This window comes from Ovis canadensis, chromosome 1, assembly GCF_042477335.2.
Source record: "Ovis canadensis isolate MfBH-ARS-UI-01 breed Bighorn chromosome 1, ARS-UI_OviCan_v2, whole genome shotgun sequence".
In the NCBI taxonomy this organism is placed as follows: Eukaryota; Metazoa; Chordata; class Mammalia; order Artiodactyla; family Bovidae; genus Ovis; species Ovis canadensis.
In genome coordinates, this window is record NC_091245.1 from 173,330,150 (window position 1) to 173,346,465 (window position 16,316).

Here is a 16,316-nt window from a genome sequence, read left to right on the forward strand (position 1 = left end):
TTTAGTAAAAATTTCCCGACATGATGACAAACTCTTGCTGGCTGACTGGCATTATCAAAACAATGTCTCTGTAGCTCAAATACATAAACAAAAAGCAGAAGGAAAGGGGAAGGGGAAATACCAAGAACTAAATTCCCTTTTTTAGCCTATATTCTAAGATCTTATTTAATTGTGTGTTTTCCTGACCTATGACTCACCTCTCTTTAAATATCTCTTTCTTTCATTGCTATCCAGACCATAATACATCTCTTCCTTCTTTCATAAATTGTCATGACTTTAGTGTTTGAAGCTGAGCTTTCACAGAACTGGCCAAAGACAAGGCACTCAGTTGGGAGAAAAGGACTAGAGAAGGTAATGCTGATCATTTTAGAACTGGAAAGACATATCAGTGCTAGAAAAAAAAAGGCTTCACATCTTTAATTTCATGGCAGGAATTTGAGCGGATGGTGAAAAATCACCTCAAGATAGAGTAATTTGGGGGTTTTAGTTAGACTTTCTGGGAAGATCCCAGAAGTTGAAGACATGAGGAGAGCAGAAGTGAGAATAGAAGATGACTCAGTTGCTGCTGTGGGAGAAAAACCTGAGTAATTAAGGCTATTACCTTCTCAGTAAGGCTATAGATGACTATGATTCCCCTTCCAGTCACACTTCTTAAGCTGCTCTTTGATGTCCCTTTGCCTTTAAGTGTTGAATTTAGAGATCATTTAATCTGAAACTCAAGGTTTGTCTCAGTCCTGAGAAAATCTGAGAAATAACCATGGACCTTGCTCTTTTTTGAAACGTCCTTCATGCCTGGAGAACCCCCATGGACAGAGAAGCCTGGTGGGCTATAGTCCATAAGGTTCCAAAGAGTCAGACACTTAGGTGACTTTGCACTCACTGGGAAAAATGATCGAGAGTTACATTTTTGGGCATTATCTCCTACCTTCATATATTAACTGCTCTTGGACATTATGCTTCACTCTATAACTTGGATGTCAGTTTTATAAAAAGGCAAATCATTTTCCTTAAAAGATGTATCAATTAACTAGTTTTAAAAGAATTTCAAAACTGGAAACCATAGCTAAAAATCATTTCATCTATTGATACTTCCCCGCCAGCTCACACACACATCACATATTCTGGTGACTTCAATGAAAGCACATACATGTTTATAAATCTTCTCGTGCACTAGCTTATAGAGCTGTTTTAAAATGTACTGTGTTTTCTCTTAAGCTTTCACCTTGAGGTACAATTATTAAGTGGATTTCTTGCCCTTACAAAGAAAAGTAAGCACATTAAACACCTCCCTGTAATGTTAAAATGCTGGACATTAAATTAAATTAAATATTTGTCCTATAGCACTGTTAGCTGAATAGGTTATGAATCATCTGTTTGTGGAATACATTGCTCTGAATTATAATTTTGCCAAATGCACCCTGTAAAGAACAAAGTATAAAGAACATTGAGGCTTAAAATCTTGAATACTGAGCCACCTCTGTAGACTTTGCAATATTGATACTGCATCCATAATCATGTCTTAGTGAAATGTTATACAAAACTTTATTCAGAATGTCTGTTCAGAAAAAATTTGGTTAAATACACTGCATTTAAAATTGACTAATAATACCTGATAGCATCTGAATATTTTTTATATTGGTTTATTTGACTTAAAAGTTACAGAGGATCTTGTGTATTTATTCTGCCAGAAAGTGGTCCTTTTGCACTTAAGCAAGATGGTATTTACCCATACCTGTGTAAATTTTGATAAAGTCTTCTGATTCCTGGGACCTCAATTACCTCACCTGTCATATGATACAGTTACACTGGCCTGGTGGGTTTCCTAACTATGCTGAAAAGCTTCGAAATATCTAAAGGGGGAAATGAAACTTCAGGATGCTTTATCAAACTTCAGTAAAAGCAGCCCCACCTGTTTCAGTTTATTAATTACCTTTCACAGTAATTTATTATTCATCAACTATTCATGATTTGATGTACTCATTAGTGAAGTAGTATCGTGTGCCTACTAATGTGTCTGTTTAGTCATACATTTAGGCACACATTTCTGCCCTCATTGAGCTTTTAAGCTATCATGGTATATGGTGACAGAGTCGATAGAGAAAAAAATGAAATATGAAAGGAAGATAAGGAGTATTGGGGCTGGGGGTTGAAATTTTAAACAGTTGTTCATGGGAAGCTTCAATGAGACAGTAACATTTGAGCAAATGCCTTGAAAAAGATGATGCAGTAAGCTACACTAATAACTGGGTTAAAGAGTATCAAGGATTAGAAATAGCGAGTACAAAGGCCTGATTATGGGAATATGGTAGGTGGTTTGAATGGATCAAATGGGGAAATAGGAAACTGGACTTCAGAGTAAGCCTACATTAGAAAAAAAAAAAAAGCTTGTATTTAAATAAAGAATGAAAACTCTTCATCTCAATCGCTTGTAAGTCCCTAAGAAACATTAAAATGATAAGATTCATATGTTACATAATCAATGAGACATTATTCAGGGTTATTAATCTTTTTTGCTAGTTAATATCACTCCTAAAAAAATAACTCCTTAAGGATAATAAATTTATGCAAGAATTTCTTCTTGATGTTTTTCTGTAAACTCAAGTATCTTAATTATTTTAAGGAAAAATGGTATAGACAACCGAGGCCTAGTTAATATTTAATTAATTCCGTTTTCCAGAGGTCCATTAAATCCATTATGATTTGTTTTAAAAAATCAAAAATACATTATTTTCAATTTCTATAGTCATTATTTGTTCTCTTCTAATTCCTGAATGAAATTATAATAAATCACAGTGGCTAGTACTCTTGCCTGGAGAATCCCATGGATGGAGGAGCCTGGTGGGCTGCAGTCCATGGGGTTGCTAGGAGTCAGACATGACTGAGCAACTTCACTTTTACTTTTCACTTTCATGCATTGGAGAAGGAAATGGCAACCCACTCCAGTGTTCTTGCCTGGAGAATCCCAGGGACGGGGGAGCCTGGTGGGCTGCTATATCTGGGGTCGCACAGAGTCGGACACAACTGAAGCGATTTAGCAGCAGCAGCAGCAGACATATGCTTCGAGTAGAAAATGGCAATCCATTCCAGTATTCTTGCCTGGAAAATTTCATGGGCAGGACTGGCGGGGTACAGTCCATGGGCCGCAAAGAGTCGGACATGACGGAGGGACTGAGCACAGCAGACATATGACAGAGCAAGTAGAGAAAAGTTTGGAGAATTTTTGGAGATGTAATCACATTGAAACTTCTTCTGAGGTATCAAAAAATTGAATAATCAAACTCTTGGTCACTTTCTACCTGAAAGAATGGTATATTTCAGTTAAAAGTTGAAAACATATAAAGACCTTGGAAGAGAAACTGATAGGATGAACTCAGACTGTTATAATTTTTGAGTAAATTTTATGCATCTAGTGAAATCACTAATGAGTTATGAGTATTCAATACACTAAGAGTTTTGGCATCTGTTTTATAGTTACGGTATATATTTCATAGTCAAAGAGCTTACTAGAGTCTTTCTCCATTTCTCATGCAGAAGACAGGAAGGAAATGACTAAGTGGATTTCTGTTTTGATTGAAAAAGCTGTTAATTTCTTTTTGTACCCAGACACTGAGTGATCCACAGTCTGAAATAAGAACTTAGTGTTTACCATAGACTTTGAAAGTTTTTGCCCTCCTGAGCTCCAGTGATACAGCTTTATTAGGTAATGTTATTGAAGATGTGAGTTGCAAAATTTTATTCAAGTGATGACTTATATTACTATTAATAAAAATTAAACAATAAAGTTCAAGAGAAAATTTTATAGAAGGACAGATACCCTTCTGTTCCCCAGTCCATCTCTAGAGTCATTTTAGGCATAACTGACTTAAAAACCTTCCAGGTCCAGAAATGAAACAGAGCTTTGTCTTATACCTGCATAAACCCTGTGCTTCTTTAAAATAATTGTATCTTTCTAGACTTAATATAAATACCACTTAGCATTTCAGGCTAATCTATTTCAATCTCTCTCATCAATGTATTAGGCAAGGCCCTTGCCCATTCCCTGCCTGGTCACTGGAGAACTTTACTAGTGAGGCTTCTGTTCTCAGCATGGCTCTTTCTGTTTTCTTCTCACTGATGACAAATAATTTTTTCCACTCTCTTCTTCCTGTAGATTGTTTCTCAGCTTATATTTCAAGGTTTTCACTATGGTGACTAGGACTTGACTCATTGTTTTTGCCTTTCCTAAATCTTAGTCTGCCTAGATGTAATATTGTATGTGATACTAAGATATATAATATTTGGTCTTTACTCCTGGCACACAGCTCCTAAAACTCTTGGGATTTCCTAAATAAGGAGAGGGAAAAGGGGATCTTTTGCTATGTTAATGAGGTGACTTTGGAAAGCCCTAGGTCACCTAAGGATGGTTCTTGGTTGCCAGGAGATCTGACTCTGTGATTAAAGTGTGAGACCTTTAGTCCCACCTCTGGACCTCCTGGGTGGGGAGTGGGACTTGAGAGCGAATTCAACCACTAATGGCCAAGAATGTAATCAACGGTACTTACGTAATGAAGCTTCCATAAAAACTTGAAAGGACTGGGTTCCAAGAACTTCTGGGTTGGTAAACAGGTGGATACTTGGGGAGAGAGGCCTGCTCAGAGAGCAAGGAAGCTCTACTCTCCTTCCCACACAAGTTGCCCTAGGCATTTCTTCTATCCGGTTAAGACTATAACCAGGCTGACACTGTCAGAATTGAGTTGAATTGTAGAACATTTAGCTAGTGTCCAAGAATTCCTTGGTGGTGTATAAAATAAAAACCCACACTTTGGAATTGGTACCAGAACATATTAGTCCAATCATTGAAGACACAGTGGAAACACTTTTCATCTCTATTTTTCACTCTTCCTGTTAAGTTTGTTTCAGGGTCTCTGTTCTATAAAGAACTCTTTCTCAGTACATATCCTTCATACTTATGTACTTACAGAGTACTCTATGTATTTGCAAAGTATTGGCCAGAAATGTGTACTCATTGTTGGGGAGGTAGGGGTGGGGACAATGTGAGTCAGATTTGTTGTATGCTCTTGAATTGCATACATCTTTTGTTAAAAAACAAAGAAGGCACACAAAACCCTGTGACAAAGGTGGTAAGTAACAAGCATCCCCAGCCTCCAAAACTATCTTTGGGAAATTTCAGTGGGAAACTGTTTACATTGATCAAAGAAAAAATCACCTCAACTTTTTAAATGCTCACATGCCCCACCTAACTGTATTATCACATACTGATGGGTTAGTACAGATGGGGCAAAAGTTCCTGACCTGAGCCTCTGGGATCCTGAGAACTGATCTCAACAGATTCTAAACTGAAAAATTGTTTACTGTGCTGTTACTGCTTTCAGCATACTGTCCTGACTGATGATGAATTCTTTTATACTGGAGATGCAAAATGCTTCTCATGTTTCAGGTAACAAGAAATATGTTTTTCTCTGGCTGAACATTATTCATTCTATTTCCTGCAATAAGAAGTAACCATTATGATGCTCTGATGCATGACTAAACTGGTAAATATCATTGGAATACTGTTTTCTAGGTTGTAACAAAAGCAGTTGTAATCCAGATGCACCAGAAAAGGTCTTCCTGTTAAGAACTAGGCAAAGTGGTTCCAACTCTCCATTCTTTAGATTGTGAAGGACTAATACTCTACTACATTGTTTTGTAGAACTTACATTTCAAGCTTATTTCCAATTCTGAGCTTTTACTTATGCTAAATTACTAGAAATAGTATTGTCATCTCATATGTACTGACTTGCTCATGCAGATAGGGTACACTGCTTCACTAATTTCCTCAAGGGAAATGTATTTGAGAGTAGGAGCCTTTATTAAAGCTTTGGGACTATAAAGGAGTTTATATTTAATCAACACCCTCCCCCCAAGCAAAAAAAGTCAAATTTATTGCTACACATTTCTGATAAATGAAGTGGCTAGTGATAAGCAAGTAAATAGAAATGAAGCTCTAACATCAAAATGCCTTGAGTAGAATTGTGGCGATACCATTGCTATGAATCATGGATGATTATGTGAACTTGGGAAAGTTATTTCATCTCTCTGGGCTTCAGTTTCTTCATGAGTAAAATGAAGACAATATTAGCACCTCCCTCAGAGGGTTTTTGAGGGGGGATTATTCCACTAATTCATATAAATTGTTTAGAATAGCCTAACACAAAGAGTTGGACATGACTGAGTGACTGAACTGAACTGAACAAAAAGTAAGTGTTCAATAACTGTTATTAATGTTATTTATATGTAAAGGTCTTCCACCATTTCAGTTTAGAATTGTGTGGCTTAGTCATTGTCCCTTCTTTTTTTTGTCCCTTCTTTTCTCAGCATCGCTGTATTCACTCCCCTGCCAAATTCTTATTTTTATTATTTTGTAATTTCTCATTTTTAAAAAATTATGTGATTTAATATAGAGTAGTTTCACCATCACTTTTGTGACCTTAGCTATAGATGACTAATAACTTTTGGAGTTACTGCTCCAAGTGGCATGTTAAGGTATTTTCCTAGGATAGGACAAATTCCTCTCTAAAAGGAATACTAGAGCAACAGAGCACTACCTACAATCATACTTGTCCTAAATGTAAGTATGTATAGCATGCTCAATTTTTATCCAACTTAGCTGCACACCTTTGAAGGCAGCACTCTGATGTGTCATCACACTTTGATTATGAGACTGACTTTTGCTCAAGGTCACTCACTTGTGCAGAACAGGAGTTTTAACTAGACTCTGATTGCTCCCTACAGCCCAGGCTCCTTCTACTGTGCCTAGCCAACTATTTGTGCGATTTCATTTAAACATGGGAGCAATCTCACAAGGCTGGCACTATTGCTATCACTTTTTACAAGTAAGGAAACTGGGGCTTAGAGAGGTTGAGTTCATCAAGATCATGCAGCTGATAAACGTCAAAACCGAAATCAAACACTCTGCCTTTTGCAGATCCACTTTTTAACAATTATGCTATATTAACTCTCATTCCAGAATAAAGGGGATCAGACAGAGAGAGTGGAGAGGGAGAGGGGTCCAGGTTAACTATATAGTTAGGATGATTTGTCCCTGTAAAGCTACTTAGAACTGCTGTTAAAAGGGAAACAATCCCCTAAACGATTTCTACAGGATCCCATCGGAATGCTAGCAATGCAGTCAAACTTAACTCATGGAATACTGAATTAAAAGGTGTTTGCCTTATAGCATTTGCCTTCTTGTAGGTCCATAGGTGAAAATGAGATGTTCATGTTAAAACCAAGAGGGAGAAACTACTTATTTAGAGAGAAAGAAATACAAGAACTCTAGAATACTGTGAATGTAATGTAAGGAAAACCAGGAAGACAAGACTGGCAGACTTTATCATAAAAATCACAGCGGAAGAGGGAGCTTAGAGATTTCAGCATGAAAAGAAGAATTCAAAGACTTGTGTGTGCACACGCGACCGTGCTCCCGCTTGTTTTATTATTTCTCCTGCCACCAACTCCCTTCATCCCCATCTAGCTGGTGACTCAAGCCTTCTGATGAAAGAGTGCAGTATGTGAAGACTGCTAGTTGACATTCCCTTCTGGAGACTAGGGTGACACTGTGATGCACGGAAGGCTATTCAATGCCTTGGCGAAGTGGTTCTGGGACCAAGATTTTATTATGCTTCGTGGATGTGAGTTGTGATCCCACATCCCGGATTTAGAGCCACTAAGGGCTTCGACAGCTCCACCCAGGTGTTCTAGAGGGAAATATTCCTTCATGCTCTCTGCCTGATCTGAAAGCAACACAGCTTCCTAATGTTCCGCCTGGGAGGTGGTTCAATCTTTAGAAATTCCCGGAGAAGCCTGTCCATCTATCCGGATGCCTGGCTTTCTGAAACGGAAAAGAAGCTTGGCTGTTAGAGTAACTTGAAGATTTCTGTTTGCAACTTAAAGTCTCCGCTTAGTTCAAAATAAAAAAGACACACGCTCTGGCTTTTGCAGATACTGGGAAAATCTGTGTGACGAAGTATGGATCTAGAAATCCTTGATTTAATTTCCCCAAGGAAAGAGTAAATATTTTCTATTTGCAATTGGGCAGTCGACTCAAGTGATCTGCCTGCAAAAGGTGTGTGCGAGAAGGGCACGTGGCGGGGGGTGGGGGGCGGTTAGAAGGAGGACTCAGCCTAATGAGTTGTTCCCCCAACCCCGCCAATCAGTAGCTGTTCATTTTAACTTCTCGGAGGCAAGTTCCCACCCTAGCTACCTCCTCCAGCCCCTTCCTCCCTCTTTTGCAGCCCCCCTCCCCCAACTTGGATCCAAAGTTGAGAGTCCCTGGCGAAGTCCGTACCCCCACCTCCCTGCCCTACTACTCCCTTTGCAGAAGAAGCAGGCTGCGATATCACGGCAGAAAAGTTCCTGAGGAGTGAGCCAGTGAACAGGCGTCTGGGGGCAAAAAAGGGCAATCTGAACCGCTGCGAAGCTGCGTGGGCAGTGTGAAGTGAGACTAGGTCTGAACAGACCTCTGGTAACGACACTGCAAGTGGCGGTCTTGGAGGCCCTACCGAGAGCCGGCTGCTTCTGGATCCGCTTCCTATTGGCGGGCGTGGCCCCGGGGCGGAGCCACTAAAATGCCCCGCCCACTTGGGGCTCCAGACGCCGCGCGCGCGACTTCCCAGAGGAGTTCCAGATTCCGCCTCACTCTGGGACTTGGTCCTGCAGCGCCTCTAGGCTGCGGATCCCGCTCCTACCACCTGCGCTTGGCTCTACCTCCTGCGAAGCGGGGAGCTGAGAGGAGAGAGGGAGGAGGCGAAGGGAGGAGGAGGGCGGCAGCTTACACACGCCTTCCAGTCCCTCCACTCAGAGCAGCCCAGAGACCGCCGCTGGCGCCGCTGCTATCGCTGCCGCTGCTATCGCTGCCACTGCCGCTGCCACCTGAGGAGACCGCCTGGACCTGTCGGCCCTCGGTTGCCACCCCCGGCAGTTCTTTCCTAACACCGGGCTTTTTATGCACACTGCCACTACCATTATTATTCCAAGAGAAGGAAAACAACGGACCCGCTAAAAAGAACCACGTATACCTTTCCGAATTACTCAAGTGTCTCCCGGGAAGAGAGGGTCGCCGGCGCCGGGAGGAGCAGCCAAAGGGGCCGAGGGCGGGTGTCGTAGGGGAGGCGGAGGAGTTGGGCCACTGCGCGGTGGAAAGTTGCGGGCGGCGGAGACGGGAAGGTGCAGCGCCACAAGCCCAGAGGGCAGTGTGTCAGAGAGAAGCCTCTGTCCCCAGCGTCCGGAGCGCGACCGCGCGGGGCCGGGGACGACGCCCCCTCCTGCGGCGCGGACTCTGTCGGTGGTCCCAGAGGAGGAGGAATATGGCTCCGAAGGCGGCCCCCTCCTGCCGTCTGGTCTTCTGCCTCTTGATCTCCGCTGCTGTCCTTAGGCAAGGTAAGAACAGGGGCCTCGGAGCAGCCCCAGGGCGGCCTGGACCGGGGTGGGGGGGGGGCAGCTTCCTAGGTCCCGGGCCCGGGCCTCGCGCCCTCCACCCCCGTGGGCGGCGCGCCCAGGCGGATGGGGGAGGTAAGGGACCGGTGGTGCGCGCACAGAGCTGGCCCTAGGTTCCCTCACCTGTGCCGCATGTTTGAGTTCGGTCGGTTGGCTCAAGTTGGGGCAGCGACTGGGGGCACTGGATAAATCTCCAGGAAGTTTGGGTGCGGCCGGGGTCGGGGCTTCAGGGGGCCCGCAGGCGAGATTCGTCTGGTCCTCTCCCCTTCCCCTATGCGGCTCCCGCCTGGGTTGGCGGGCTCTCGCCCTCTGACAACCCCTCGGGTATCAAAGTCCACGTCACTGCGCTCTGGGCAGTTTTCCTTTCGCTTAGCTCTGAGAGGCAATAACTCGCACTTTTTTGTGATAAATCCCCTGGTAACTTCCCCTGGGTGAGAGGTGAAGAAAGGAAGGGAGGGGTTTCCTCTTTGGAACCGCTGAAAAGCTCTGGCTGCGGCTTGGAAGCCCCTTCCTCCATTGTCTGGGTGGGTTGTGAGGGTGGGGGTGACGGCGGGCAAAGGACGCAGCCTGGACTGGAATCCGCAGCCAGGTCTGTGCGCCCTTAGTGAGGCGGCTGAGGATTGCTCAGGACCCGTGATCCGACCTCAGTTTTCAGTTCTGTATTGAGACTCATAAGGAAAAAAAAAAAAAACCCCAACAACTAATATATCTCGCCTGGGAATCCCTTTCCTCGCCCTTAGGGACGTCCCCTGGCGCTGTCATCCTCGAGACCCGCTGGGTGGCTGACAGGAGTTGATACTCACAGGGCGTTCCGCGTGCTCGCAGTCGCTTGACAGGGCAGCCAGTTAATTTTTTCCTTTGACTTGAGGATTTGGGGGGACATTCTTTTCTCCCTTTGAAGTTTTGATCTGTAGCCCTTCCTAGACAGTTGAAGATAAAACTCCTACTTCCTGTTATTCCGGCTTCTGTTTGTCCTCTTGCTCCTTGCTTTAGTTTTTATCAAAGGAAAACTCACTTGCTTTTCTCATCTTTTATTTCTGCACATACCTTTAGTTGTTGGCAAGCTCAGGTCAAAGCAGAGGTTTGAAAGCCTCTGGATCTCTCCCAGGAAAGGAGGGGAGAATGAGGCTGGGGGTTAGAGCCTGAAGATCCCTGGTGTTGGTGAACTACCACCGCTGTGTGTGTTAAGTGGAGGTGGTGTTAAGTGGAGGTGGGTGCCCTCCCCAGATCTGGTCTCTTTTAAAGTTACATTTCTAGTTGAGGTAATGAGCTCACCTGCTGTTCTGAGGCGAGAGAAAGAGGGGTCTGTGACAGACCGCCGGCTCTGGGGCTGGGAGTGTGAAGCGAGAGTTGAACCGGATTGAAAGCTGGTGGGGTGGGGCGAAAACACCTGAGAAGGAGAAAGGGGAGAGCCCCTTGGGTCAGGCACTGTACAGATCTCACTTTTTCCAGATCCCTGTGTCCGGTATGGGAAGGAAGGGCACTCACTCAGAAGCCGAGGGGAGAGGAGGGAGCGCGAGGGTGCTGTAGTTTGTAAAATGCAAAGATCCACACGCCTACAGTTGGTTTTAACCCCCTCGCCACCTTAAGAGTGTACACCTCCCACCCCCGGACCGCGCGCACAAGCCCAGTTTCCTTTTCAGTTCTGGAATTTATTTTCAGTTGGGCCATCTCGGAGGACAGGTTTTTCCGCACTTGTAACTGCTAAAAGGGGAGAGGTTCCTCTTTCGGATCTTGGGGCGACTCTTCTGGCGCAGCAAGCTCGCGTTTCTCTCCGACACCCAACTGCGTGCTTCCAGCCAGCCCGGGAGGGCTCCCTTACCGCTGCCTACCCGCGACTGATGTGCTGGTCGGAAGGCTCGGACCCTCAGATCGGCGCTTTCCTTGAATTTACCCGGCTGACGTATGCTCCAGATTCTCCGTATGGCATGTGTGTTTTGAAAGAAAGGATTATGACACTAAAACCGCCATGTCCAGACTCTGGACTCAAGTCTTGGACTGCAAGTGCACCTCCTTCGGATCCCTCAGCACAGCCGAGCCCGGTGGGATGCTTATTCAAAGGGACTAACTGACTGCCCCTCGTGCAGCCTTTCATTTCCGGAGCCGATTTGACAGTGTGTTTAGACCTAGAGTTTGTGAAACTGCCCCTGCAGGTCTTTCCGTCTATAGTCACTATATAGCATTGAAATCAATATGTTGTAGGCATGGTATGTAGTCTCTTTTGAAGGGAGGAGGAGAATTATCTATGAACCTCGGAAAATGAATTCGGCGATAAAGGCGATGAAGTATGTGCTCAGCATTTGAGGGAGCAAGAATCTCATTATTCTTGTAGAAAGAGCGTCAGCCTGTGGTGACATTTTGTATTGCTTTTAAAAAGGCTTTCCTTGGTTATTTACAGGAAGGTGGGGTCCTGTAATTAACTATTTCTTCTCTTGGGTCATCTTTGTGCACTCCTCTCTGCAACGTTTCTGAATTGCTCACTGACATAAGGTTCATTCCAAAACATAAGCACCCTTGAAGCTCCCCCTCCTCCGCCCCCCAGTGAAATATTATGTTCGGAATGCATCTGTTTATCTCAACAGGCCTTGGGAAAAACATCAAATAATGTCCTTTCAGATTACCTGATGTGGGACTATTAAAATCTATAATTTCAAAACTGCAAACTGCTTAGAAGCCAGTAATATTGCTGTTTCCTTGATGATTTAATACAGTAGCAATTGATAATTTAATGGGGCACTATTTAAAGTAAACTGCTTTCCTAGGTTTGTTTCAGGACCATTTACTTTCAGGCGCTTGAGCAAGTCATTTCACCATCTTGGGCTTCAGTATCTGCATATATAAGGAAAAGGGTGGACTGAGACTCTGCTGAGAGCTCTGCCAGCTCAAAATTCTGTTTCTAATGACCTAAGGTAAAAAGCCCATTTAGGTAAGGCAGAGTCATTTTCCAATTGTATTTTTCTAATGCTTTCAGACAGTCTGGACAGACACAATTCCTATAAATTCTATTACTAGAAAAATGTGAGTGGCTCCCAGTTGCTAGTTTTCCATCTTTTTTCCTTCTTTATAAACTCATATCTTGTGCTTATTCCTCTGGGCCTGAATCAGACCATTAAAAAATGTATAATAGAATTAGTCTCCCATTCTCCTGGTAAAAGGGATCCCAACAGTCAGAAAAGGCTTTAGGTCATTAAAAAACAAACAAACAAACAAAAAAACAGAGAAACAGAAAAACCCTTTTGCAGCCCATCCCTTCTGGAAGACTGGCTGTATTTAATCTTCATATATAGTTCCTAGAATAAAATGTAAGTCATGGTTTATGCTAATATGTTCAAAGTCTTATATATACGCATTAAAAATGATCCTAAACAAACTTGATTTGCTTCATAGTTGTATGTACAATACAGAAGGAAATAGAATATAAAATAATGCTTTTGTGTCATTTTGAAATCTGTAAAAATCCAAAATATTTTTATGACTAGATTCTAAACTTTTTCTATTTAGAAAATCTAAACTAGCTTGTCTTTAAAAATAGAAATTTAGAAGAAATGCTTCTCTATTGTTGACTTATTAAAAAGAAAAAAAAATCAACAAAACCCTACTTTTAGACTCCTAAAAGTTAACAAAAAATTCTTTATATTGGTATTAGTACTCATGTGTCCAGTTTGTAGCTATTCTGCATAAGAATTTTGTAACCTTGAGGAAGTTATTTTTCTACTCCTTTTTATTTCCCATCTGTAAAATTATCTCCCTGTGTAGTGCATCATTCTGATTTTGGTGAGATTAGTAACTCCCTTGCTCAGCATTTTGAATTTTTCAAGTAAAATATGCTATATTAAGACTTTTATTATATACTTAATAGAGTAACACTTTTAAATTTATTCCACTTAATTATCACTTTGACCTTTTTATTAAAAGCAGGCAAAAATGTTTTGTTTTTTTCCCCTTTTTACCCACGAGTTTTCATGACACTAAATACAGGCCTTTGTAAAACCAAGCACTAAGTTGTCAGCATTACTTAGTGTAAGATAGCAGCTTTTTGTCATATAGTATTTTAAATGATTTATAACCACCTTGTTTTATATTCCTAAACACACCTCTTTTTGTTCTAGTCATCTATTTCACATAAAGCGTCATCAGAGTTCTAGCTCTCTGGAACAATTCACTCAAGTAGACACATGCATTGTATATCTCAAATATACAAGAAAGCAACATAGGTGCAGCTATGATAAAAGAGTAACTCTGTGCCTGTGTGTATACACAGAAACTTTAATTTCCTTCAAATTGTTAATTTTATTCTTAATTGTTAGATTTTCACAAAGGCCTATTTTATTTCTCACACATGATTTTATATAGCATATTAAGAATTCAGCTAACTTATTGGAATACTAAAGAAAATTTTCTTGGGAGTGGTAAGTGATAAATTAATGTTTATTTGATTATTGCTTTTGGATATCAACTCCTTTTTATTTTCAATACAGATTGAAAAAGACCAGAAAAATGTCCATTTATATTTCTCATTACATTTTTATTAGGGCAGAAGTTTCCTTTTCCTGTGGAGAACAAAGCCAAGACTAAAATATATCTAAAAAAGGATATTATTGGCTTTTGATAAGGTTAAATCCTACAGTTATTACAAGTATCCCTATAGTGTACAAAATATGATCATATATTTGTAGTTACTGATATTTTCATCCAGCTGATTTCTCTATTTAGATAAGAAAATTTATGTTCTCTCCCCCGAACGTATTAGACAGAATACCATATATATTTCAGCTAGGACTAGTTCCAAATGTGCTGTAGTATTCAGTAATTGTTTAATGGTAACCTATTATCAGATCCCATTATTGTAGTGTATGTTCCAAGATTGAAATTAGCTTTTAGTGCTTCCTCTTTTATTTATCCAGTCAGTTCCCAATTATCCATTCTATTCAAGGGGCAATCAGAGTTGTGCAAAATCCAAAAATTTCTAATCAAAGGATTACATAATTCAACTTTGAGTTGAGGTACTTCAATGAACATGACTATGTCTGACCTTCTAAGAATTCATAGTATTGCAATATAATGAAATGAAATTGTGGGAGAAAAGTCTAATCAGAAATTAGACAGCTGTCCAGTTTCTCTGGCTTGCTTCCCTGCCTTTTTACTCCCTAAAACTCTGTTCTCTGTCACTCCATGACCCATACATCATGGTAGATCCAAGACACTCCTGGATTATGCCTGGTTTATTCAATTATTAATGGTACCCTTTCACTCTCATGAGTGCAGTTTGGATGGCAAATTATATGGTCACAATAATTATCAATGACTTGACTGTCTATGTGTCTGTCTTAGAATACTTAAGTTAGAATAGCACAGTTAAGGCATTCCTCATCCTGACACACTGCTTATTTCTAACCTTTCTAATTTAAGTATCAGCTACAGTGAAGTATCAATAAGGGGATATACGTTTCTTTAATGTCAAGTTCGACAGAGACACAAGGTTATGGCTAGAACCCCAGAATATTGTAGTATGTGTGAAACATTAAGGATTCCATGGATTGGAGTGGAAATCAAATCGACCTGAGATGCTAAGAGAGTAGTGGTGTTTGAAATTCACCTGAAAGCTATACTTAGCCATGGAGTTATCTAGGGAAGGCCTATTTCAATTTGATTCTGAAATCCTTTCTTAGCCAGCTGCACAATTCTCATTCTTTTCTTCTGTAAAGTTTCTCAGTAGCTCCACTGTCAATTTAGATCTAAAAATAAATTACCAAGGATATCTATACAATTGAAGGAGGGTTTCAAGTCTTTTTTGTATATGTGAGCTACAGTTGTATCAGTTAGATATGGTGACCTGACTTGCCAACAACATGGCCAGGACAGTCGGTGTCAAGACTGACTATTCCTAATTGGTCACTCACAGGTTGTTTCGTTCATCTGTCTCTGAGGGTCTCAGATATTCAGAAAACTCCAAAAGCAAATGGAGGTAGGAAACATGAGAGAGTATTATCTAAGCACACAGTTAAAGGGTGCCATAGATTTGTCCTTATTAATAGGATAGATTGAAGGGAGAGGGCCTTGGACACTGTGGCTAAAACTCTTATCAGCATATTCATAAGTACTTTCCCTAACAGTTGAGAGGTTTCTGGGTATAAAATTTACCTAGCTCCAAATCAAGCCGAAAACGAAAAGAAGTCTTGCTACTCTTATTAAAATTTTGAACCACAGTGTGTCAGTTAACTATGTCACATAATAAAGTACTCCAAAATATAATGGTTTAAAACAGCAACTGTCTTATGTAGTTCATTATTTTTCAGTTTGGTGATTTAGACTAAACATTTGAATGCTTTTCTGGTTTTAGTTCCATATCATTTTACTGTAGTCTGCTGTGGGTCACCCTATGTAGCTTTGCGTTTGGGATTTAACTGGTTGTTTTTCAAGAAAAATTAATTATTTTCCATAGTCTTTCATTTTCTGATTAGCTTCCATAGGCTAGTTCTCTTGATGGAAGCCAGATTCTGAGGGAAGGCAGAAGTTGCAAGTCTTCTGGAAAACCATTCTGCTACATTGTATTTGTAAAGACAAATTTCAAGCCCAGCTCAAATTCAGGGGTTGGGGAAATCATCTCCGTTTATTGAATGGAAGCAGCTAAAAATCACTTTGATAAAGAGGTTGATAAAGACCAGGAGAGAGGGTTAGTATTATTTTTGCAATCAGTCTGCCTCTCACAATAGTAGTGAGGGGTGTGGCAGTAGCAGGGATCCTTCCTACAGATCCTTAACTCCATATCCACAGTTTACACCCTTCTTTTCCAGATTAGGCACAAAATATTATAGGGGCTCATATATTGTAGACCAGTG

The 16,316-nt window shown here is 41.3% G+C and overlaps 1 protein-coding gene and 1 long non-coding RNA gene across 5 annotated transcripts in view; one reads left to right on the plus strand and one right to left on the minus strand.

The window, feature by feature from the left end:
- LOC138434441 (uncharacterized) overlaps positions 1-9,803 on the minus strand; it is a 66,968-nt gene extending 57,165 nt beyond the window's left edge. The window contains exon 1 of the long non-coding RNA XR_011254790.1: positions 9,601-9,803. This is a non-coding gene — a long non-coding RNA (uncharacterized lncRNA). The remainder of the gene's footprint in view (positions 1-9,600) is intronic.
- Positions 7,466-16,316, plus strand: part of ALCAM (activated leukocyte cell adhesion molecule) — a 232,352-nt gene continuing 223,501 nt past the window's right edge. For all 4 annotated transcript variants that reach the window (XM_069579189.1, XM_069579200.1, XM_069579178.1 and 1 more), the window contains exon 1: positions 7,466-9,420. In XM_069579189.1, the coding sequence (XP_069435290.1) occupies positions 8,610-9,420 (811 nt within the window). In that variant the 5' untranslated portion in view covers positions 7,466-8,609. The remainder of the gene's footprint in view (positions 9,421-16,316) is intronic.